Genomic DNA, 25,567 nt, shown 5'->3' on the forward strand with positions numbered 1-25,567 from the left:
TGTATTACACTTTGTATTTGTATTCTAAATGATGTATGTTTAATTTCGATTTTATGTGATAATTTGTATTTTTATAATTATTGCACAAGGGACAATACAAGGATAATATGATCATTTTTATCATTCAGCACAATCAGTCAGATAAATAATCGAACAACATAAACTCAGTCAAATATAAACTCAATCAGTATTTCTAATCCAGTCAGCTTCTAACTTAGTCAGCTCTAACCCAATCAACAACTATCAAACGACTCCTAAATGATTAAGAAAGAAACATTTTTAACTTAGAATTTGTATTATGATATGACTCACATATTTTATGTGGTCTAATTTGGTTGGATTGCTTTCCTAATAATCAATTAAAGGAAACAAACATTGTATATGAAGAAAAGTTATGTAGATATAAGAAAGACAATTGACAAGTGAAAATAGTTTATCATAGAGAAAGAAAATATAAGAGTTGAACGTAGAACTACATGTTTTTATATTTCTTTGAATACTCAATATTTTTAATGAAATGTTACTCCAATGTTGAATAATATGGGATTGGAGGCAGCGGCAATTCCATTTTAAAATGTTTTATATAAAGCGATCACTAACAGACCACCGTAATGACGATATTTTTTAGGTGATGAGATGTTTCCGGTAAATGTGATCATTATCGTGCAATCCATTAGAACAATTTTATATTCAAGATACCTTGTACATAAATATTAATCTAGTTGACTTGTTATGTGATTTTATATAAACTTATTGACTGTTTATATAGATATCACAAATATCTTATGTATAAAAATGAATAAATGTAATCAGTTACTTCATAATATTCAGAATAATTAGTGCAGTTTATATCAGAAATACAATCATAGTGGCCGTGCACGTAATAAACATATGCTTTTTTTACGATTTAATAATTTATCTTTAATTAAGAAATTTTTACATCGACTTGTAGTAAATAACCAATCGAGATCTTCATTGGCAATTAGGGAAAAAGTTAAGAACCTTGGTGCAAAACAAAGAGTTAAAAGGTATTAAATTGACAGATACCCAAGTTTAGAGTCCCATTTTGCAATAAAACTCGAAGAAAAATATGCCCGTTCTTCCAAAATCCCGATGAACAAACGTCCCGAGGTATCAAATTCAACGCAGAGAGATAACTAACCCATCAGGTTTTAGGTTCTCGAATTTGTCTTTCATTGTTCGAATTTTGAGTATATATACGATGTTGTTAAATCTTTTCCAGTCTTGAAAAATTTCTCGTCTCGGTGATTTCTTTAATCGTCTCAACTGATTTTGGTTTTCGCAGTGAAATCTTAACATTTCGATGGAGGATTCACAAGATGTTTGCGATTCCGTTGAAAGGGATAACAGTACGTGTTCGACATCCACAAGTTCTGGTTACCGGTTATTCGATCGACAGACTACAATTCACCAGTTGATGGGCGGCGGAAAGGGTACAATCCGATTCACTTCAAAACCTACTATTTTTTTTTTATCATACGAAGTAAATCTTCACACAAAATCGTTTATAATTTCTAATTCTATAGGCAATGAAGTTGGGTTTAGTTATGTAATTGTTATCGAAATTAGTCTCCTTGACCAAAACATACCCAAATTAGTGAAACTATGATTTTAATTTCCCTTATTGCTTTATATTTCTTTTTCTTGATTCTTAGCGGCTGATGTTCTCCTGTGGAAGAGGCAACACGTTTCATGGGGCATCATTGTTGTTGCAACTGTTGCGTGGCTAATATTTGAGCGATCTGGATTATCGTTCTTAACAATTTGTTCCAATGTTCTGTTGTTCTTGATCGTACTGCGGTTTCTACATGCCAATTATGCTTCTTTCAGGGATAAGTATGGATGCTTTTACTTGTATATACAATATACATTGTAAGTCTTGAATAATAAGCTTTTCTCACTATAGCTGTTCTAAAATTACAGACAAATCCAGACATTACCTGAACTGGTATTGTCAGAGGAGATGGTTAATTATGCTGCTGCATCTTTTCGTATGAAAGTAAATTATTTGTTACTTATGGCACATGACATCACCCTTGGCAAGGACTTCAGGCTCTTTTTCATGGTTTGTGATCACTGAGACTTATTACGATTTAAAATTGATGAAATTAATTCCTTGGCAAATACTTGGTTTTGATTTGTATGATGCAGGTAGTGGGGTTTCTGTGGATCTTATCTGTTCTTGGGAGTTTAATATCTTTCTTCACGCTTGCATATATAGGTATGAACATAACTCTCCATGACATCTAATTGATTACATTTACTATTCATGTAATGTGTTGGAAATACTTTAGTTATTGTTTTTACATTAACTGAAAAGTCAATATCTGTATACATAGGTTATATAGGATTTGAAGCGATTTAACAGTTTATATATTTTTGGGTGTTAAATGTCTTGATTTCAGGAACGATTCTTTCAGTTACCTTACCTGCATTGTATAATAGATATGAAGAGCAAGTTGACAGATGTGCTGGAAGTATCCACCGAAACTTTTCAAGACATTACAAGATAGTGGATGACAATGTTATGAGCAGATTCCCAAGAAATGTAGTACCCAAGGATAAACCAATGTAATTCTATTAACACTTCCATTTAAAACATTACATGTATAATAACATTCATTCACAAATCCTTGCTTGCTTTTTTTAGTTTTTTTTATTCCTAATCTGTTACAACAACTTACAACCATTCACCTTCATGTTTATTTATGAAACAAACCATGTTACTTGTTGTAGCCCCTTTTCGATACTATTCATGTTGTTTTAGAAAAAAAAAAGACAAGAAACCCACAACACATGTAGATTATTATGTATATATGAATAAAATATTGGGTAAAAATTTAAATATAACTAAGATTGGTTAGGCTCTCGATAATATACTCAAGTATATTGAGGCTTGAGTTTGACTTGATTTGAATGGGGTCGATTTAAATTTGAAGTATCTCATAAGTTTGGTTAGACGTGATTTTATTTTATTTTTTTGTACAAAACAAAGTGATTATTGCGGTTGTGATTACTCATCATGAGGTGAAAATAAGAGGAAAAAGAGGCTTACAAGTATATTATACTTGTGTAGATGTATGTATTTGTATCTACAAAAACATGTATGCTATGCTATTAATCCTTTTGATTGGTAATTAGATATGACATGTTACGAGGATATTAGTCTTTCTTAATTAATAATTATGTACTTTCATCAAATCTCTATCTATATAGCTTTTATAACAAAGATAATTTGATTGTATTTTATATGTTTATCATGTCACCGAACGCCCCCAACCCACAAAAGAAAAGAAAATGAGGGATATCGTTTTATATATTAGAAATTTTCCATAATATTATTACATCTCTAGCCCTTCTAAGTTCTAAGACCAATTTTGTTTGGGCCGGACCACCGGAGTTTTAATTTTTTTATTAAAATAATTACAAATTGATTACTATAAGGCATGTTTAAACTTAGGGTCATGTAAGCTTTAAATCTAACAAAGATAATATTAAAGAATTTTGTTGTGGTAAAGGTTAAATAAAATCTAAAAATAAATTCGATCTAAAAATCTAAAGTTCTTTTAATAGACGGAGTAAAAAAAATCTATAATAGGAAGATGAAATTGGGATAACGAAGAGAAAAAACCCTTGTAAATCTAGTTTTTCTTTAAATATTTCAATATTTAAACGAGCCATTTGTTTTAGGTGTAAACGATTATTCAAAAACTACAACTTACATATAATTGTTCATCATAGTATATGAGAAAAAGTTAACATATTAGATTATAACTTAACTAAGTGATTATATGAACGATGACAAATGAATTTATTCATCCTGTAAAGAGTAATTGAAAAGTTTTCAATCTATCTAACACCTGTAAATTTTATTAAAAGCTTTTGAGCGTAGTCTTTAGGCATAAATGATTAAACAATACATAAGAAGAATCTAACACAAAAATTCATGAAGATGCTTTTCAAGGAAGCATAATGATTAAACAAGAACTTCTTTCAAAAATTAAGAAAATAGATCTTAAAATAAAGAAAGAAAATATATCCAGAAAGCGTTCCATCAAGATTTAATATTTTGAATACATTAAAAAGAAAAAACGAAATATTTTACTTCCTTAGTACAAAAGAAATGTCCGTCGACATAATACACTATTAGTATGATCGAAAGTGTGGTTGAAGACTTATTTGGAAAGAAAAATAGGTATCATTCAATCATCCCACATCATTTATTAAGAATGAAAAAAGATGATGATATTGATATGTATGTATTGTAAGATTATATGAATTCTAAAATCTTTGATAACGTTTCATTTAGTTTTAAAATAATATAGAAAAATTGGAAGTCGAGATATTGTTCAAAACTTCATATTACAATAAATTAATTATTTTCAACAACATAGCTAAAAATTCAATTTTATTCCATACGTACAAAATTAGATATGTCATTAATTTTGAAAATGGATATTGCTTTTGTTAATGGGTCAACGAAAATAGATTTGACTCATAGTATCATGTAAAATAAGGTTAAATTATGGAGAACATAAAATCCATGTGAGCATCTCTTTCCAATCATATCAACTTTTGAATCCATGCGACTCATGTGGTGTGGGGTAATGCAAACGTGCATGGTGCACCTACATTTTGTCCGATCATCATGTTCGAAAAAGAACTAACATAATTTCAACGGAAAATACTACTCTATTATTTATTTCTTTATGCTTGTAAATTGTAATCATTCATCTTTGCTGCAAAGATGTTTGGATGCATATTTCGATGATGTAACATGTTATATGGTATTGAATAATCGAAATTATATATGTCATTGTATATTGTAATAAATCGGATTAGCAGACTGTTTGGATATGTTCTTTACTCAATTTTTTTTTATAGAAAAGCAAAAATATTATATAAAACATGAAAGCGGTAGCAAGATGCGACTAGCATGGTCCATTTACACGTTAAAAAGGGAAAGCAATAGTACCATTTATAATTATTCCAACTGAGACAATAAAAAGTTAAGCTTTATGCTTTTAATTTAATTAAATAAGTTAAATTGAATATAATCTCCGCCGTTACTTTTTATGCCAGATAAAATGCAAGTCATTTTTACAAGTTTTCGAATGTTTACTTGTCGAATTTTGAATTTTATTATTGGCTCATTAATCATTACAATTACTCTATATGTTAACATTACAGTGAATAAAATGATACCTATCATATCATATATATAATACATGGGACATAATTGAATGATTTCAGGAAAGTGTTCCTAGCTTGTTACTCTGTTGGGGATTGATAATCTCGGTTCTCTATGATGACATACGTGTTATAGAAGAAATTGATCGGTGCATCTGGATCCCCATCCGATAAATTGAAGAGAAAAGTAGAATCAATTTTCAGCAAATAACAAGAAGCATTAATTTAACGATGGGTGTTTAATTCGAGTATCAACTCGATGAGGATCCACAGATTAACGTCTTCTTTCTGAAACGTATTCGCTTAAACTATGTATGAAGCTCCACCATTACCAACGGAGAATACTCCGATGCTTCCTTGCATTGCATGATCCGAAATGATTGTTTCACTTTCACTTCACTTCACTGCTGTTTAGAAAATCAATTAAGAAGAAACTTATTATAATATTTATTATTTTGATCGTCTGCATCTAACCACAAATCTAGGGTTTCATCCATTTGATTATAGTCTATAGAGAGAATTGAGTGTATCCGAATAAGGCGTGAATTGAGGGAATTTATGTATTGGCTTTGACTTAGTCGTATTGACTATTGTGGGAACTGTGAACCGAAGAAACTCAAAATCAAGTATGTTTTTTTTTTTTTTTTTGAAACAACAAATGATTCAACAGAAGCCTCTACCCAATATTCGAAAGTAGACCCTGAGTTCGAGCTCCACAAAACAGGCAAACCCAACCCCCAAGGAGATTTTCGGGGAAATTTCCCCCACATATGGAGCATATTTGCAGGAAGCGCACAAATTGTTCTTTACCGGGTTTGAAACTCCGACCTCAAACCCAAATGAGGATGTAAACCCAATGCATCAAACTAGTTGAACCAGCCATCACTTGCAAGAAACTCAAAATAAAGCAATTTTCAATAATATATGAATTATGTTATATTTTAACACCTTATAGTATTCGATCTATAAATTTGTTTAATCAGTTTAACTTTCAAAACATAGTTATATAATATTGAATCTATATGATCTAAAATTATTATTGAGTGATATTGCTAATAGGTCTAGTAGGTGGTACTGAATTATATGATTGATATTGCATGTATTATGTGCCTACTTGATCCTCTTTTGTTTATATGTCGACATATGGTGGTAGATGAGGTTGAAGCGGTCCTGTTTTATGTTGTAGGCCAAGATACCAGGTGTGTGCCGACTGTAAGACATAGGCACGAAGGCTCAAGGGAGAGTGGTTGGGTTGAGGCGGTAGGCCAACAAACCCGGGGCATTTCGGTCCGATGACTGATTGGGCCGGGTGTATTCTAGTCCGATGACTTAGGACCCGATATACATGCTTGTATATGTTATGTTATGTGCGGTATTTCGGAGAAGCTCATTAAGTTTTGTGTGCTTACCCAATTGTTATTGTTTCAGGTTATTAGCGGTTATTGTGAGAAGGCGAAGACATGACTATATACATTGATCAACAACAATGAAGACTTTGCGTTATAATATTACTATGATTTTACAAATGTAATAAAGAGCAAATGGGTTTCTTAATACATTTTATGATCTGGAATTTTATTTTAATAAAAATGAAAATTTTTGTTTGTCAAAATAGGACGTTACAGTAACTTTTATTTAATATTTATATAAACGTAAAATGATTATTTATTGTTTTTATATAGATTTAAATCGTTATTTATCTGTTTTATGAACTAGTGTTGATTTAAAACTTATATGCACAACTATTTACTAACTAGTATGTTATGCATTGGTCAATATTTGGCTATAAACATTTATAGTGGTTATATTGTCAAATTTTTTGTTATAAATATTACAGTGGTTATGCTATCAAACTTTTGGGTTATAAACATTTATAGTGGTTATGTTGTCGAACTTTTAGGTTATAAACATTTATAGTGGTTATCTTCTCGAACTTTTAGGTTATAAACATTTACAGTGGTTATGCTGTCAAACTTTTGTCTTGTAACTTTGACACTTAAAGTTAGGGCATACACACGTTTATATTTGTTAACTCTGGATTTACATGAGACATTTCATCATTAAGTGCAATGCTTAGAAATACACCTGACCTATAACCGTTAATCAAGTGTGAGCATGAGAGTTATGTATAAATTTATACAGACTCACAACCCCACATTTGGTTGCTAGCTACACCCTTGACGGAAGAGTCATACCGAGTGATAACTGTCTAACACATCTTTGACGTCTGAAGAAAGCCTCAAAAGGAACATTCTTACGACGTACAACATTAGCTCTATAGGGACTCATAGTAAACTTTGAGAACACTCTAAATGCATTTATATAAGTTGAAACAATATTTACAACGTTAATCATTCATGATGTCGTCTCACCGTCCAATGTTTCCGTCATTGTCCGGGTGTGTGACATCGTGCTCAACCCTAGAAGAATATGTTGGAAAAATAATTAGCAAATTCTAAACTCGTACAAAAAAGTTATGAGGATCAAAACCAGCACTAATGCCCGATATCTAATCTCCCCTAAACCAATTGTAACGGAACCGAAAGTTCCTGAAACCAATTTTTGGAGGTTTGGAGGAACCGAATACCAAAATTATTGACCTTATACGGTACCCGTTTGTTTTTGATTTGGTACGTAGTACTTCTGCTCCTACAAGTAACCATATATTAACCTTAAATCGTGATTTAAATAAATAAACGGACATATGCACGAGTCAAGTCATCTTTTGCTTCCTAATACGACTAACCATATATTAACCTTAAATTGTAACTTAAATAAATAAACAAACAGTTTAACCTTGTTATGTTATTTTACAATCTAACATTGTTAAGTATGTGACATGTCACATCTAGAAATAAAAACATACAAAAATTAGAAAGGATTTTGAAAGTGATTGATTTTTAGGTTTAACCAACACCTTGTGGACACCCCCATGTGCACATGGCTCGTAACATTTCATTTATTGGAAGGTGTCATGTTTGTCAAAAATTGGTTTTCTTACACCCACATATGAACCATTAGTTTCACTTTCACATTGTTTTGAAGGACCAAATAACTTATCGTTTGATTATGAAAAACTCAAAATGTATTAGTCTATTTATATATAATTAGTCATTTACAATAATCTGTACCTGTCGACGTCTTGTCGAGTTATGTTTTTTAGTTGACTATTGATATGCTATTATTGTATTTAGCTTTTAAAAAAAAATGTTTCGCAGTAAAGTTTTTAGTTTTTATGTTAAACAAAAACTCCAAATCAAAAGCTATTTTAAGTAACGATTTAATAAAAAAACATCTTTATATTTTTACAAATTGACTTGTAACATTTAAAAAAAAAATATTATGTTTCTATATTGTACTTCATCAATATATCCTTTTATGTAATTTTATATTTTTTAAAAGCTTTCGACTATTTTTTTACCGAACATTTATATAAAAATAAAAGATATAATTTTTAATTTCCAACTACCAACTACCAATTAATTTTATCAAACACATCTTCACTTTACTTAAGATTGTCCGTTATGGTCTTCACGACCACAACCTCCTTCCACCTCCATGTCATCATCATCGTCTTCCTCAATATAGCCGGGATGGTGCTTAACATCGTCTTCCTTGTTGTCTGCAAGAGAGAAGAAGAAAGGAAGGGCGAAAGCTGATTGGTCGTCCTCTTTCGACCTCAGTCCGCCCCAACACGAACCACCATGACCACGAGGCACCGGAATGGTATGCATGATCGTGGTTCGTGGCCAGCTAGATCAAAACTAGACCATAGACCGCATACTACAGAGGCCTTCGTCTTGGGTATACCAAACAACCTAATAACCAACTATACAACTAACCGACCAACTTCATCCGGTACAAATAAGTTTTACATTAAATCTGTTTCTTTTTATATTCTTACGTAATATTATTTCACTTTACTTAACAACCAATTATGCTACTAGCCTACCAACTACTTCCGGTACAAATAAGTTTTACATTAACTTCATTTCTTTTTATATCCTTACGTAATATTATTTCACTTTACTTAATAACCAACTATGCAACTAGCCTAACAACCTCTTCCGGTACAAATAAGTTTTACTTCATTTCTTTTTATATTCTTAGGTAATGTTATAGAATTTTTCTAGTGTTTGGCTTGAAAAACACTACCTTTTTGTTATAACACGTAAAAGACCGTTTGCAGATGATTGATGATAATGTGGCAGAAAAATAATTCATCCCATTTGTTTTTTTATAACAAACACGGACGGTATTTTAATATAATTATATTTTTATGCCTAGAAAAACATGTCATATCCGTATATACTGTCCTAATTAACTTCTATAGATACAGGTTTTAAAAAGATAATAAGGGATGAAAATCGGTGTTTCACTGTTTTGAGTTATATATATATATATATATATATATATATATATATATATATATATATATATATATATATATATATATATATATATATATATTGGTTATAAAAGAAAAAATAGACAACATAGCAAAGGAATTTCTAATTTTGCGTTTTAATAATTATACCATGAAATTACAAACTTTATGACAAATACATTATGATGCCTTTTAATCTAAATAATACAAGTTTCTCTTTTAAAGAGAAACCGGTAATAATACTATTTTTTAATACAAATTTAAGCCGGTTGCAAACCATTATATAGTTTACAGATTCATATATATATATATATATATATATATATATATATATATATATATATATATATATATATATATATATATGTTATAAAAGAAACAATAGACAGCTTAACAAAGGAATTTCTAATTTTGAACTTTAATAATTATACCATGAAATTACAAACTTTGTGGCAAGTACATTATGATGCCTTTTAATCTAAATAAGGCAAATTTCTCTTAAATAAGAAGAAACCGATAATAACACTATTTTTCTGATACAAATGTAATAGGGTTGCAAACCATTTTATATATATATATATATATATATATATATATATATATATATATATATATATAATTAAGTTCATTTGAGAACATTATTTATTGTGAGAATGTGAGAACACTATTTGTATGTTATTATTCTTGTTTAAATTGTTTGAATTTAATATGTATAGTATTGTAGTAATTACAATATGATTATATTCATTTTTATATTGCCATTGTACTATAAAATTTATATATATGTAGTAATTTAGTAAATTTTAATGTGAATGTTAAATATGTGACTCTTCATATATTCGATGATGAATAATGTCATAAAGTTGTACATACTAAATTTTAATGTGAATATTAATGTGTGATTGTTCATATATTTGTTGATGAATAATGTCATAACATTGTATATACAAAATTCATAGCAGAATAGTAACATAAAGTAGTGTTCTCACGTTCTCACAATAAATAATGTTCTCACATGAACCTAACCCTATATATATATATATATATATATATATATATATATATATATACTAGAAATGTTATAGGCCGGTGCTAAGCACGGTCCACAAAGGGTAACTTGGGTATTTTTCTTCATGGTTGCTTAAGAATACGGCGCTAGTAACAAAAAAATTGGAAGTTCATTGCTATAAATGAGTAAATATTCAACGTAAAATGCCTGAATAAGATAAAGAATATGAAAGTACAACGCAGTAATATACAAACAAATGAAAGTACATTCCTATTTCCCATATAAGAGAGAGGTATAATTACTTTTAAGTGATTGTTGTCAAATTGAATGCTAAAGTAAGTCTAGAAGTAAAAAGGATACGTCATAATATGACCTTGCAATTTTGAAAACTCATGAACTATGCATCTTTTCTAGTTATGTTCAACTACCCACATCACACCCTCCAAACTCTCCAGGTGGTCATAACACCTAAACTACACCAAATTGCACCAACAAAAACAAAATTGCAATTTTAGCATTACACTTTGAAATTTCTACCCAATTATATTGTATTTAGATCAACTGGTGCACGTGCCCATTCTCATCTGCCGAAGATTTGAATTTCCCACGCTACAATATTGTATATTGTTTACATAGGCTGGCTATGTATATTATTCACACTATTCAATCAGATCCAAAAAGAAACATCTTAATATAAACCTCATGGGGTAAAAAAGTAATAATACCTTCTAGAGAATCACTTGCATAAAAGGAGACGATGAAACACCCTCATGCCACATTATCAATAGTAATTGTCATAACACCCTCGATATTCAACAATAACTTGTTAAAGAAGCAAAGATGTACAACCATGTTTAGTTGGACAAAAATGGACGCGACTTTCTTGTTCTTCTAAATGAAAAAAAGCATTATCGTTGTTCTTGAGTTTCATTTTTGAAACAATTTTCTAACTGAAAAAACAACCCCAAATTAAAAAATAAAACATGCAACCATTATGTCCATCTTATGATCTATCAACTTAACACCAAAAGTCAGAATCATATACTTTTGTCTATCAAAATCTTAAACAACATTCATTCAACACAATCTCCAGGTTGAAATTGAACAACACAAAAGTAACTAAATTTCGAACATCCTACATGATTTCATCCCCCAATTTTTTTTTACCATTTTTTAAAATCAAGTAAGAACCCTTTTTTAAAAGGGAAGAAAAGTAAGAATTCTTCTAAAAATTATATTGTCTCTTTCAACTTTATATCAAGTCTTACTTCAGGATGTTGATGAAATTCCAGAATAAGTCCAAATATATGATCATAATTTGTATGGGCAATGTTAAAATTAGGCATATTTAGTGGCAATCAATTGTTATTCAGCATCAGGAAAAGGATAAATAGACGTGTTCTAGAGTACAAAAAGAGAACCAATTTAGATTCTAGAAGTATGGATATGCCAAAATAGTGTGGATTCGTTTGGTAAAAACAAAAAATAAGAGAAGAGGAGACGATATAGGAGGATGCCCCAATTTAAAACCCAGTCAATTACCTTTTACAATTTGGAATCTTTAAACCATGTTCTTGATGTCGTTCTCCATTACGACAAGATCTACCAGATGATTATCCAGATTTTATGAATCGTAAAGACTTTACTGACCCTTACCCTTGAAATGTCTCTTTTCCCATACCGCCCCGACAAGAAATCAGGGTTGTTTTATGGATGATGGTGTCGTTGTTCTGAGGAGGATGTCAGACTTGTTAGAGGAGAAGGAGAAACGCTAAATCGGGATGGTAGCGTCGTAGCGATGGAGGGATATCACTTCAATGGTTCCGAGAATACAGGATGTGTTCATAAGATGGAAAGGGAAGATTGTCTTCTGAAGTCGGTCAAGCATAATGAAAATGTTTAGAAGCAACTTCTCCCAAACGGCTGGAGGAGAAGGTGAATCGATGGATCTTTTATTGTGTCGGTCGGAAGGTAAGGTAACGTGGCGTCATTGGAAGTGGGTAAATTAGATTTAGAAGACACGAGAATAAAAAGGTTTTCATATATAGTAATGATATATATATATATATATATATATATATACACACACACACACACACTAGGTGTAAGACCTGTGTATTACATGAGTTGATTTAAAAAAGATTAAACATTAAATTAAAATGTAAACAACAAATATTTTTTGATGTACAACTTTAAAATAAGAAAGGAAGAAACGTATTTATTGCAATTTAATATCATTGATATGTTATTTAATACTTTATATATATATATATATATATATATATATATATATATATATATATATATATATGACTTTAATTTAAAAAATTGAAACAAATCAAAAATTAACAAGTGGATAATACTTGTTTAAAAAATACCATAAAATGACAAATGTCAAAAAACTGACATTTTTTAAGGAATATATATATATATATATATATATATATATATATATATATATATATATATATATATATATATATGAGAAATTGATATGTTGCAAAAAACTTTCATTTATTAAGGAATATATATATATATATATATATATATATATATATATATATATATAGAGAGAGAGAGAGAGAGAGAGAGAGAGAGAGAGAGGTTATAAAAGAAAAAATAGACAACGTAGCAAAGGAATTTCTAATTTTGCACTTCAATAATTATACCATGAAATTACAAACTTTATGACAAGTACATTATGATGCTTTTCAATCTAAATAAGGCAAGTTTCTCTTTCGTAAGGAGAAACCGGTAATAACACTATATTTCTAATACAAATTTATGCGGGTTGCAAACCAGCCACCTCAGCAATCCCCTAATCCTCCACCTCAAATCCCACTCAATAAAAACCATATACAAATTTCTTTAAAATTTAGATTGTAATTTTGAATTTTTAAATAATAAAATTCAAATTCTAACCTTTTTCCCTTTCGTATTAAAAAGAAAAATTAAAATTGAGCCCCTTGAAATGTCTGACCAAATTGCCAGTTTGATGGTGCCGCATTATAGCTTGTGATGGTCTTTCCGTCACTTGTTGTGACTTGAAAAGAAAGACTTTGTCCGTTAAGATATGAGTTGCTTTGCCAGTTTTGCCCCCAGTTCCTTGACATGGGTTGCCACCCGGTTTTCGACCCTTTGATTGATACCGAGTGGACATCCCCTGCACCTCCAACGTTGGTGATCAAAACCAAGTTGAAATATGAATGGCCATTTATAGTAAACCTTACACCTCCTTTCTTCATACAAGGCACTCTATAAATCAAATTAATCAATTTATTAAAACTTTACAATAAATATTGTGACATATATATAAAGTGATAGAGCATCATACAATACCTTTGAAATGACACAGGTACAATTCCAGCTCGATATTGTGCAATTTGTAGGAAAGCAGGCTCAGCCAGGTCAAAATGTTGAAGGGGAGGGTTGCACCACCCACCATTATCGTTAGACAAGCCAGGGTTAGGTGGACAGAAATTGGTTGCAGTTACAATTATGGAACCAGGGAGACACCATTTTGGGTCGTCATTGCATCTCATCTCATAACAAGACCCACAACTCAAACCATTATTGAATAGAGCAGTGCTAAGTGCCGCAGTGTTTGTACCATATCCTTGGCTATACAAATTTCCATATCCGCAAGCACCACCTAGCAAGAAAGCAATAGAGTCACAATGATGTACTTTTTCAAAATAATCGTATTCATTGTTTTATATATATATATATATATATATATATATATATATATATATATATATTGAAAAAATATATATATTTTTGGCATACCCATTGTTCCTGAGGCATCCCCGCCGCCATAAAAAGTGGCATGGCCACTTTCCCAACCTCCATAGACAAGATTGAAAGAGCATAGAAGTAGAGAAACAGTGGTGAAAGTTGAAAAGGCCATTGCAAGAGAGAGAGAGAGAGAGAGAGAGAGAGAGAGAGAGAGAGAGAGAGAGAGAGAGAGAGAGAGAGAGAGAGAGAGAGAGAGAGAGAGAGAGAGAGAGAGAGAGAGAGAGAGAGAGAGAGAGAGAGAGAGAGAGAGAGAGAGAGAGAGAGAGAGAGATGTAAAGTGAAGAAAGAGGTTGGTATAATATTAGAGGGAATGGTGTTAACTAACTTATATAGGGAAGTTAGAAGGAGGCAAAGGGGTTGGGACCATATGTACTAGAAAATGACACTTTTAGCATATGTTGTAGCAACCATATCCACAAGAGTGAGTCAAAAAAACAAAAAAAAAAAAAAAGAAACAGATGTACTGCCAATTTATTTTGTAACTTGGTTGGTTATTATATAATAAATCAATCAAAGTTGTTAAAAATTTATGTCGTTTGGAATAAGGAAATCATACAATCAAATTTGATAGAAATTTTATGTTGTAATCCACTATTAGAAAATTATAAGCTTCTAATACAGTGTGTGTAATATGAATTTGTTTGAATTATTATATAAAGTTTGTTTATTGAAAATTTTATCGATAAGCGTAATTAATATTTTACGGGTTTGTAAGAGATTTGTATCCATCGTCCAAGTTGAACATGCGGTTGTTCCAATTGAAATACCAAACTGATGGCCCCATTAGCACATGCATTTCCTCAACAATTTTCTTCTTTCATTTATCTTTTTTTTCCTCTCCTCCTCTTCATTAATTTATTTGTTATTAATTTGTTCATAATTACTATTCAATGCTGTCATCAAACTCCATATACTAGATTTAATTAAAAATAACTACAAATTTTAATTTGAAAATAATAACGTGGCCAAATAATACGTGACAAAGTGTGTAACTAAATTATTAAAAATGATTGTAAAGCCTATAATATATTTTGTTTCAGTAACAACTTATTGTTCTGATTAAAAACTTAATGAGTTAAATCAAATCGATTAATTCATAAGAATATTAATTAAAAATTCACAACTAATTCTATTAAACTCTTTCTTAAAAATTCTTATAAATCTGTTACTTGGAAAGGAAAAATTCACACCAGCATAAACTTACGCCATTAATTTATTCTTTTAACTAAATGTTGATTAGGAAAAGTTTTCTATTATAATGTTTATAAAAAGGTTATTGATATTTTAACACATTTATACGACTTAAAAAAAAACTAAAAATATGTTCCTAATGAATACCTTAACACAAAATCATAAACGTACGAAAATTAATTTTTTGTTAGTCTTTTTTTTTTCCAAAAAGGAAAAATAGATTTTGAAGCATACATCATTAATATTGTGTTTGACAATCTAACTGAAATAAAATAATGTTTGGTAAAAACTGGTTGATAAATTAGCTAAAATATATAAAATAACATAAAAGACATTTAGAATAATATGTTTTTGATAATTAATTAAAAGTATATTTTGGAAATCTTAAAAAAGGTAGCTTTAAAAAAAAAACTAACTTTGCTACTTTTTGGCATATTAAATATGACAATTTAAAAAAAACTTAAAAAATAAATTATTTTTTTCGGTTAACTGATACGTATCAAACACAATCTAAATATATATTACACAATTTTATAATTTTATAATTATATATTAGAAACTGCTAAAATTGCGCCGTATCATTGTAAGAAAACGTGCAAATTTGTCCATCAAGTTTTTGAGGATAGTTGAAGATTGGATGCTGAAATCATTTCAATTAATAATAATTTTTTTGTTTATATTATACTGCTATTATTTTTTTTTTTTATACTAGTATGAATTTTCATGGTAGTTGAAGATTGGATGTGTATTTTTAAAATGCTCGCTAATCCCCATTTTTTCCAAGAAGTATATTATAATTTAGACTTAATGTGATATTTTGAAACATCTGATCATGAGCTATTTTGAAATAATAATTTTAATTATTTTTAATGTTTTCCAAAAGCATTTTAAAAAAGGGTGGAATTCCCAAAACATCAAAACTCTTTTAATATCAAAATAAGTGTCAAAAAGGTATATAAGGGCATCACAAACGAATATAAGAGTAGTGTCGAAATTGCCGATCACAGCCTCCTCAAAATTATGACCACCTCCGGTTATGGACGCAGAACGTTTTAGTAGGGGTGACACTAAAAAAAATTTCCGAAAAAATCTAAATAAATAGGGGCACTCGTATTTTAAGTCGGTGCACCTAATAGAAAAAACATAATTTTTTTTACACGATGTGTCGAAATCGGAACAGTGGCCCAGGACCCCCCGAGCACCACTAAGGTCTGCCACTGACTACCTCACTACCTCAGCCCATCTCAATCGTATCATTTCTCGCCAATGGTGTAGCCAATATAGGACAAGAGTAGGCCTTGACTCACTCATACAAAATTAAAGTTACATATATATGGTATGTATAATATATACTTTCGTTAAATAAAAGGAATGACAGTTGTTATTTGGCTTATTCTATTCAAAACTTGAAATTAACAGAAGAGAATACATTGTTGTCTATGTCGATTAGACTTCGTTTTAGATTATTTTAATGATGTAAGACAACATCGTGTGCAACTTAAATAAACAATTTAGTTAAGAATACATATATAGTTACATTTTGTTATCGTTTGAAGAATTTTGTCACTCATTCATATTTTGTATATTATTTGGCATATTCTAAAACAAAATCATGGCTACGCCGCCGTCTTCGGCAAAACATTGCCGAGGAGACACAAAAGTTGCATGCCAGGCACAGGGCCGGTGCTTACCAAGTTTACCGAGCTCCAAAATATTCTCATCAACTTCAAATCTCCAAAATATTAAAGAAAAACATTACTAGACTGCTACTAACCTAAACATATGTCAAATTAATGTATCAGAACACAAAAGTTGCATGCGAGGCACAGGGGCGGTGCTTACCAAGTTTACCGAGCTCCAAAATATTCTCATCAACTTCAAATCTCCAAAATATTAAAGAAAAACACTACTAGATTGCTACTAACCTAAACATAGACCTGACAATTTCAGACACGAAGACACGAATCTGTGAGAAACACGACACGACACGACACAAATACATCTTAAAAATTGAGATAAAGCTTATTTCTCATCGTTTAATCGTATCGTGTCAAATTCGTGGCTGACACATTTTCATGACACGAATACACGAATTACCAGGTCTACCTAAACATATGTCAAATTAATGTATCAGAATCGGAAATTCCACCAAGTAAATACGGTTCGACAATCATAAATAGTTTATAAAATGACATTATATATAATAAGCACCTTGTTATTAACTTCAAAGCTTCAAATATCATTATAAAAGGTAAACGATGTATATTAAATGCAATTCACTAAATGTAAGTTACCAAATCCAAATTATTATTACTTCAATTTCCCATAACCAAATTCGTACTCTCATAATAGTCCATTCAACTATGAGGGTCTAAATGATAACATGATACATAGGGGGTGTTTGGCTTGTCTTTTTGAGAGGCAAAAGTCCTTTTTGAAAAAGATAAAAGCTATAAGATATTTGATAGAAACATTTTAAAAGCTACTTTCGGATTTTAGATAGAAAGAAAACTGACTTTTTGGAAAAGTTAGAAAAACCTGATTTTTTGTAACTTTTCCAAAAAGAACTTTTGTCTCTCAAAAAGACAAGTCAAACACCCCCATTAGTAAGGTATTAATATCACACTAAACCCACTTAATGACTTCAAACAACAAAAAAGCATAAAGTGAGAGTTGGTTACAAATACTTTCGTTAAATAAAAGGAATGAGATCATATGAGGGTTATAAGTATGGATGAGATTTAGTACAGGAAAACCGGACCGAAACTAGAACCGTTAGAACCGGAATATGTAGAATCGGGTCTGGTTTTGGGTTTATAAATTGGCTTTATCCGGGTTCCGGGTAATCCGGGTTTGGGTCCATTGGGTCCGGGTAAACCGGGTCTAAAAACCGGAACCGATTTTTGGAACCGGAACCACTTTTAGGGCCGGAACCGGTTTTTATGAAACGTTTAAAAGATGCATATCTTATTCGTTTCAACTCCAATTAACATATGGTTTTTTCAAACATGTAGTTTAGAGTTTGTACATGATTTTAGACTATAAATTTGTCATTTTAGTTTTATATTCATTGACTTACAGTCCTCCAAAGTCGAGATATCAAAGCTGGAAGTTTTTAGTTTTTCAGTTTTTTTGTATTCGGTGAAAGTTTTAAAGCATGCATATCTTATTTGTTTGAAGTCGGATTGACATGTGGTTTTTTCCAACTTCTAGTTTACAGTTTGTACATGAGTTTAGACTATAATTTTGTCATTTTTGGTTTAACATTCAATGATTTACAGTCCTCCGAAGTCGGGATATCAAAACTGAAAATTTTCAACTTTTCAGCTATTTGTTTTTGTACTTTTTATTATGTGAAAATATTAACACAAGCATATCTCATTTGTTTAAAGTCGGATTGATATGTGGGTTTTTCTAAAGTGTATTTTAGAGTTTGTACATGATTTTAGACTATAATTTTGTTAATTTTGGTTTCATATTCAATGAATTACAGTCCTCCAAAGTCAGGATATCAATATGAAAATTTTCAAAGTTCAACCCACTGAGTAGTAAGTAATTACCAAAAAAATTCGGTTTTTCCGAGTTTTCCGGTTCTAAACCCACTTTATCCGGTTCCAACCTACCCACTTTGATGTTTCCAGGTTTTCCGGTTCTAGACCCACTTTATCCGGAACCATACCCGAAACTGGTTCCTATATACCGGTCCGGTTTCCGGTTCTATAAAATCCCGTTAACCGGTTCCGGGTTTTCCGGGTACGGGTCCATCCGGTCCGAGTTTGGACCTACTTTCATCCCTAGTTATAAGGCAATGATATGGTGGTCGTTGGAAGACACATGGAAGAGAGGGGGTGAATGGTATGTGGAGAAAAGGCAGATAAAAAGAGAAATAGATGAACCTAAACAAAATTGATATGTTAGAATATGAGAATTTACGTATATAAGTGTATTTTTTATTTTATTTTATGTGGTATAATATTTTTTCCATGTTTTTTAAGACCAAATTCACAAAAAAAAAAAAAAAATTGGAAACATTTTAAGTTGTATCCACAAAAACAAGCTACCATAACCACATTTGCAGTTTACCCTAAAAGTTATCAATCATTTTTTTTTGAATGGCAAATAAATATAATTTTTTTTATCTAGGATTGAATCCATAACCTCTTAGTTAGTAGGTAGATTTGAACCTTCGTGACTTACCAGCAAAAATCAATATTTATGAAATTGGTTATGACCCATAATTTTCACAGCTTAATTTCTCTATTGAGTTAAAAAAAAATGACGACCCAAAAATATGAGAATTAAATTATTAAAAAGCCACTAATTAATGTTTTCTATTTACTATTTAAAAAAATAAAAAACACAAATATGTTATATGTATTTGGATCCTTTTTTCTTCGGGTTAAATGTAACTTCCAAACATTAAAGAGTCAAAACGATAATTGATGGGATGATTTTGGTATTGTTGTTGTTAACTTGTTAAAGCGTGTTTCTCACAATTAATTTATATTTTGAGTTTTTTTTTTAAGTTGTCATGTTTAACAAACTAAAAAGGTAGTTTATAAACTAATTTTTTAAAAAATATTAAGACTAATTTTTAGGATTAAATTTTTTTTTTCCAAATAAACTCTTAAATAAATTATAAATACATATTCTTTTAAATGTCATTTTATATATTTCAATTAATTTACAACACGTCATTTTTTATCAGTTAACTTTTTAGTTATCATCTACTTTTTTATTTAAAAGCTAACTTTTTAACTATCAGTTAGGTTTTTAGCTATTATCTAGCTTTTCCAGCTAGTATGTCAAACATAGTCTTATTGTAAATATCGGTTTTACAGTCTAACACAATACATATTGTATTTTATTTTTGAGTTTTTGGTACTGTAGCACAACAACGGTTGATCATTTTACATATTTAGTCACTCAAGTACTTTTTTATGCCTAATAGACCATTAAAGTTGAATTTTACATATCAATTACATAATTATATGACTCGATACAGGAGCCAAGGTTGTCAAAATCGCGTTCTTGATAGTAGGATCGTACGATCTTAGGTATGAAAAACAATTCAGATCGTATAGGGATCGTATTTGGGGTAGGATTGTAGGTAAGATCATAGGATCGGGATCCGATCCGATCCTACCTTTGTTTTATTTTTTTGAAAATGAAAAAAAAATGATATTGCCACTTTACGTCTTTTACCATTTACCAATTACCGTTTATCATTTTGTGTTGTGAATTGTAACTAATATTTTGAAGTTTTTATAGTTTTTGAATGAAATACTGAATGTTTGAGATGTTTTTCATGTTTTAAAATTATACGTAACGTCCTAAAAATAAGACCCAAAAATTTCATTTTTAAATTAATAAAACCAGTATTCTCAAAACATCATCATATGAATCCAAATAAAACAAATGTATCAATCACCATTTCACATAGAGTAAATCAAGAAAATATGGAACGAGGTGGTGTGTGCTCTATAATCATCGCGAGTTCTTCCATTTAAAAGTCAAAGTACCTGAAACATAAACTGAAACCCGTAAGTACAAACCATAGTGAGTTCCCCAAGATACCACATACTAAACATAATAAATCATATACTGGGACCCCCACCCTCCATTCGGCCTCGCCCAGTATCGTCTCTCACTTGGTTTCGGGCCCCGCCTGACATCGAGCCTCGCTCTATATGCATATCTGTTATTCTTAGGCCCCGCCTGACATCGGGCCTCGCCCGCTATACACATAGACATATATCACATAATCATACTAACACATATAATGATCATAGAACAATAACATACGGTACAGTCATCGGGCCTCGCCCGGTATCGAGCCCCGCCCGATATACATTGCAGCACATATCACATGCAAGGTTCACGCAGACTCCTAGCATCCTAACATAAATAACAAGGGTCGATATTGGTGCCTTAGACTCGCTAAACCCAGTAAGGAAACTCACCTCGCACTGACGAATCACACTGATAAATCCATGGATGTTGGTCCGACAAATCCCCAAACTATCAATATTAAATGACATCCAATTAATAATTGGACTCCCATTCATAACCATCAGTCCATAATTAGGGTAAAAATACCATTTTACCCCTTACCTAGTTTGTTTCAAGACTAAGGCCCAAACTCACAATCCAAAAGACCCAAATCCTAGTTAGCCACCCAAGGCCCAATTCATGGCCCAATTTTCTAAATTGGTCCCAAATCCTATTGTAGGCATTTGTAAAATAATTATCAGCCTAAAACCTGATGGCCCATGTTAACACGCTGTCGCGCACGTATTAAGCAAATAAATTATCACTGCCGGTTGCACTAAAAATATAGCATAGGGAAGCAGGGTCGAATCCTCAGGGACACAGCCTAATGGTCAATGCCTTTTTGCATCAGGCACAATCTAGTCAAGACATAAATTATTAAAAGGGGGATTTGAATTAAACTAAAAACTAAAACTGCAGTGATATTAAACTAAACTAAAATCAATAATAAAAACGATTTCAGCTCTGCTGCGACTTTCCTAATCATGCAATCAACATTGACTTGGTTATTTGAGATGCGTTCTATCTAAGCTGGTATTGAGAAAAACTAACAAGCTCCAGTAACTCCCCTTTTACCTTATTTAGTTAACCAAAACAAGCTCTTTAATTAACCCTAACTTTTTTACTATCTAATCAAACAAGCTCTTAATTAAATCAGAAAAGTTGCATTATAATCTATGTAAAATTCCCAGCAATATCCAATACTTCTCACAGGCTCGGAAGCGTAAAGATATGATTTTTACAGTTTATACCAGAGTTAAATCCCAAAACGGAACCAATCTGATACTTGTTACTTTTGTCAGTTGACAAGAACAATTACGGATTCTCTTAACTGATTAACTGGAATGATAAAACCCTAGCTAGGTGATCAAACTAACAAGAATCAAAATCAAACATTTATTAAGAACAAAACTAAAGAATCTAGATAGAAACACAAATCAAAAACCAAATCTAACGATCAATCACATGAAAAGTACTTGTCTTTGCAGAACTGAAAACTAGGGTTTAGCCAAACATGGCTAAAATATGATAAAAAAAGATGAAAAGAGACATCAAACTACTAAATCTTACTAAACTAAACGTAAGAGATGATCCACAGTCTTCAGATCTTCAGAAATTGATGAAATCAGAGAAGAAACACCTCCAAAATCGTATTTTCGTCGCTAGTACCTCTGGAATCGCCAACTTCGGTTACTGGAAGGCTATCAGGGTCTTTTTTATATGTCTAGCAGCAAAAACAGCGCACCTGCGATCGCATGTACACAACCTGCGATCGCAGGTTTTGAAATAAATGCATCTGATGTCGTTTTAATGAAGTAGGATGCTATTTTGACAATTTTTGGCCAACCTGCGATTGCAAGGAGACAACCTGCGATCGCAGGTTTTGAGTTTTCACTTCTGGATGAATTTTGGGCACAAAAGAACCTCGAAGGCAACCTGCGACCAAACTTGCGATTGCAAAAGGGTCACCTGCGATCGCAAGGAGACAACCTACGATCGCAGGTTGTGCCTACGACGTCCGAAATTTCGTCTACTTTTCAGATCATTTTGAATCACGTCAATCGAAGTTAAGGTTCTCGAGATATGGTCAAAATACTGACAGGGGGTCAAAGCTGCCAGCAACATCCTTTAACTTTGATATTATATATTCTATCTTCGTGTGATCAATTCAATCGAATGTTTCTTGACCAAAGCATCTACCAAACATTCCTCAACATACTCCAGAAGTTTCAAGCTCCATTTTAAGCTCCAAACGCGCATCCAATTGCTCCCAAAGCACTGCTCCACTCGAACTATCTGAAATCAACATAAAAACATGAGCAGTACTGGAATTCTAACGAAATACATGAGCTGAACATTATTTAAATAAATGACATGCAAATGTACAAAATATGATGCTAAAATGATGATAAAAACTACCCTATAAGATGCATAAAATGGCATCTAACAGCCCAACCGGGCCCAAACCAACTAAGCCCAAAATACGGCCCAAACTGAAGCCCAAACACCGAAGTCTAATCTTGCTGAGTACGGGGGGGGGGGGGGGGGGGCATACTCCATTGTACGCTAAGCGTACACATATTGGGGCTTGTACGCGGCGCGTACGAGCTTGTACTTCCAACGTTATAACGTCCGTGTTTCGAGGCTAAGCATTGTAGCGATGATGTAATAGTTAGGGTCAACAAATGTAACATATTCCAAAATAATAAATGAATTATTTGAGTATTATGTGAATTATGTGAATTTATGTGCTTTATACTTGTTTATAATGATATAATAAATTAAGAATAAAAATGAGCGTCAAAAATAAAATGTTAGATAAACTCGATATCTATAAATAAAGTTGTAGTGGTCGTGACAAGGATTCAGGATATATAAAGAATCTCGAAATCTGAGTTATAACAAAGAGGTTATGGTTTGTCGAAGTTTCTCGACAAAACCGGCACGACGTTGTGCGATGTAAAAAGTGAATTTACAATAGAGTGCTTTTCAGCCTTAACAATCTAAACAAATTCATAGAATACGTTAAACCGAGAGCGTGCATAAAAAGAACATCCAAATCTGACTTCGTATGAGGAAGTTATGATTTTCCAAGTTTCGGCTTAGCAGTATGCAACCTAGAGTTCGAATATTAGATCGACTGATTTTTAGCCGACACAACCTAAACGAGAACAAAAGATCTCGTTAATAGTAGATCAATGATAAAAAGACAGACGAAAACAGACGTCAGATGAAGAAGTTATGGATTTTTAACTGACTTTTCCTGCCGCAGATTGTTAAAAATATAACTGTAAAAATAGATTCAAAATTGGCCAACGATGTCTAAACGAAAGTTGTAGAGTACGGCCCCACCTACGTGTGGATATAAAGAACGTCAAAAATGGATCTCATATGCGAAGGTTACACATTTAAGAAGTCAAGGGTGTAAATTGCGAGCTCGGTGCGAGGGGTACGCCTAGCGTACCTTCGGACGCCTCACATACTGAAGAACGCTCCACGTAGACTGAAGCGTACACCCAACGTTCTTCTCCCTTCTGTGGTCCAGATCCAGCCATGTAGCACTACCGAAGATCCGATGTGTGTCCCCTTACTCCCCGCGTATGTTCGAAATACACCCAGTGTACCTGCGAGGCTTCCGCTTATAAAAGGAGAGCAAGGGTTGCCTTCATTCTCACACCATTTCACACTTCTTTCTCTATTTTTTAACATCCCAAGTCTAGGTATACTTTGTAACACTTGATCTTTTGAGTACTTGTCCAATTTAGTTCCTTTTTGAGAAAAGGTGGTGAATGAGTATGCGGGGTGTACGCGAGTGTACGCTCAGCATACTCATATGCATGCATTTGGTGCGGAAGCCACCTAGTACACTGGGCGTACTAGGTCTAGAGTGAAAACCCTAATTTAGGGTGAGTCCCCTATATAAAGGTTATGATGGTCTCATTCCTGGCCACCATTCTCAGACAACAAACCCTCTTGTGCCCTAACCTTCGTTCTTAGAGCTTGTGAGTGCATTTGAGAGCCTTTGAGAGTATTTGTGTTTCTTGAAGTGGAGAAGAAGCTTTAGAGAAGAAGGAGTGAGAGTCCAGGCCCTTGGATCTTAACATATCTGAGTTGGGAGCTTCATATAGAGGTATAAAGCTTTAAGCTTTCTCACTCTTTATTTTTGTGCATCATAGTAGAGTATTTCAGGGTTTTGTCCCAAAAGTTGGAGGCTTTATGTAATATTGAGCTCCAGAGACTATGATCAGCCCCCTTTGAGTGTATTTAGTGGCATAATGTCATAAAAATCCAGTCTTGGACGTTGGAATCAAGCCATGCATGAGATATGAGCTTTTTGAGATAAGAGAGTGAGTGTTTTGTGTGTTTGTGACCATATCAGCCATGCAAAGGATTAAAGTCACTGAATTTATGGAGTAAGA

The 25,567-nt window shown here is 31.9% G+C and overlaps 2 protein-coding genes across 4 annotated transcripts; one reads left to right on the plus strand and one right to left on the minus strand.

Annotated features, from left to right (window-relative positions):
• The first annotated feature begins 1,048 nt into the window (after positions 1-1,048).
• Positions 1,049-2,651, plus strand: LOC145088677 (Reticulon family protein). 3 transcript variants are annotated; one of them, XM_079027064.1, is made up of 6 exons: positions 1,049-1,169; positions 1,307-1,454; positions 1,677-1,857; positions 1,945-2,086; positions 2,173-2,242; positions 2,427-2,651. In XM_079027064.1, exons 2-6 carry the CDS (start codon positions 1,325-1,327, stop codon positions 2,594-2,596), a joined length of 693 nt encoding a protein of 230 aa, XP_078883190.1. In that variant the 5' UTR covers positions 1,049-1,169; positions 1,307-1,324; the 3' UTR covers positions 2,597-2,651. The 3 variants fall into 3 exon arrangements, with proteins under 3 accessions (XP_078883190.1, XP_078883191.1, XP_078883192.1); XM_079027065.1 differs by having other exon boundaries at positions 1,064-1,176; XM_079027066.1 differs by having other exon boundaries at positions 1,108-1,131.
• Positions 2,652-13,236: 10,585 nt separating this feature from the next.
• EXPA8 (expansin A8) lies at positions 13,237-14,608 on the minus strand. Its single transcript, XM_079027067.1, has 3 exons — positions 14,397-14,608; positions 13,947-14,259; positions 13,237-13,862 (listed from the first exon to the last, which is right to left on the minus strand). The coding sequence occupies exons 1-3, from the start codon at positions 14,515-14,517 to the stop codon at positions 13,559-13,561; spliced, it is 738 nt and encodes a 245-aa protein (XP_078883193.1). The 5' UTR covers positions 14,518-14,608; the 3' UTR covers positions 13,237-13,558.
• Between the last annotated feature and the right edge of the window lie 10,959 nt (positions 14,609-25,567).

Source organism: Lactuca serriola, chromosome 2 (genome assembly GCF_051521515.1).
Source record: "Lactuca serriola cultivar US96UC23 chromosome 2, Lser_US96UC23_V15, whole genome shotgun sequence".
Classification (NCBI taxonomy): domain Eukaryota; kingdom Viridiplantae; phylum Streptophyta; class Magnoliopsida; order Asterales; family Asteraceae; genus Lactuca; species Lactuca serriola.

What these genes read in the sequence shown, in the direction of transcription:
- LOC145088677 (XM_079027064.1), top strand. Translation starts at nt 1,325, where the DNA reads ATGGAGGATTCACAAGATGTTTGCGATTCCGTTGAAAGGGATAACAGT. An exon ending in TATGCTTCTTTCAGGGATAA is followed by an intron (nt 1,858 to 1,944) that starts GTATGGATGCTT and finishes CTAAAATTACAG; the next exon opens with ACAAATCCAGACATTACCTG. An exon ending in ACTTCAGGCTCTTTTTCATG is followed by an intron (nt 2,087 to 2,172) that starts GTTTGTGATCAC and finishes TGTATGATGCAG; the next exon opens with GTAGTGGGGTTTCTGTGGAT.
- EXPA8 (XM_079027067.1), bottom strand. Translation starts at nt 14,517, where the DNA reads ATGGCCTTTTCAACTTTCACCACTGTTTCTCTACTTCTATGCTCTTTC. An exon ending in GGATGCCTCAGGAACAATGG is followed by an intron (nt 14,260 to 14,396) that starts GTATGCCAAAAA and finishes CTTTCTTGCTAG; the next exon opens with GTGGTGCTTGCGGATATGGA. An exon ending in GTACCTGTGTCATTTCAAAG is followed by an intron (nt 13,863 to 13,946) that starts GTATTGTATGAT and finishes TTTGATTTATAG; the next exon opens with AGTGCCTTGTATGAAGAAAG.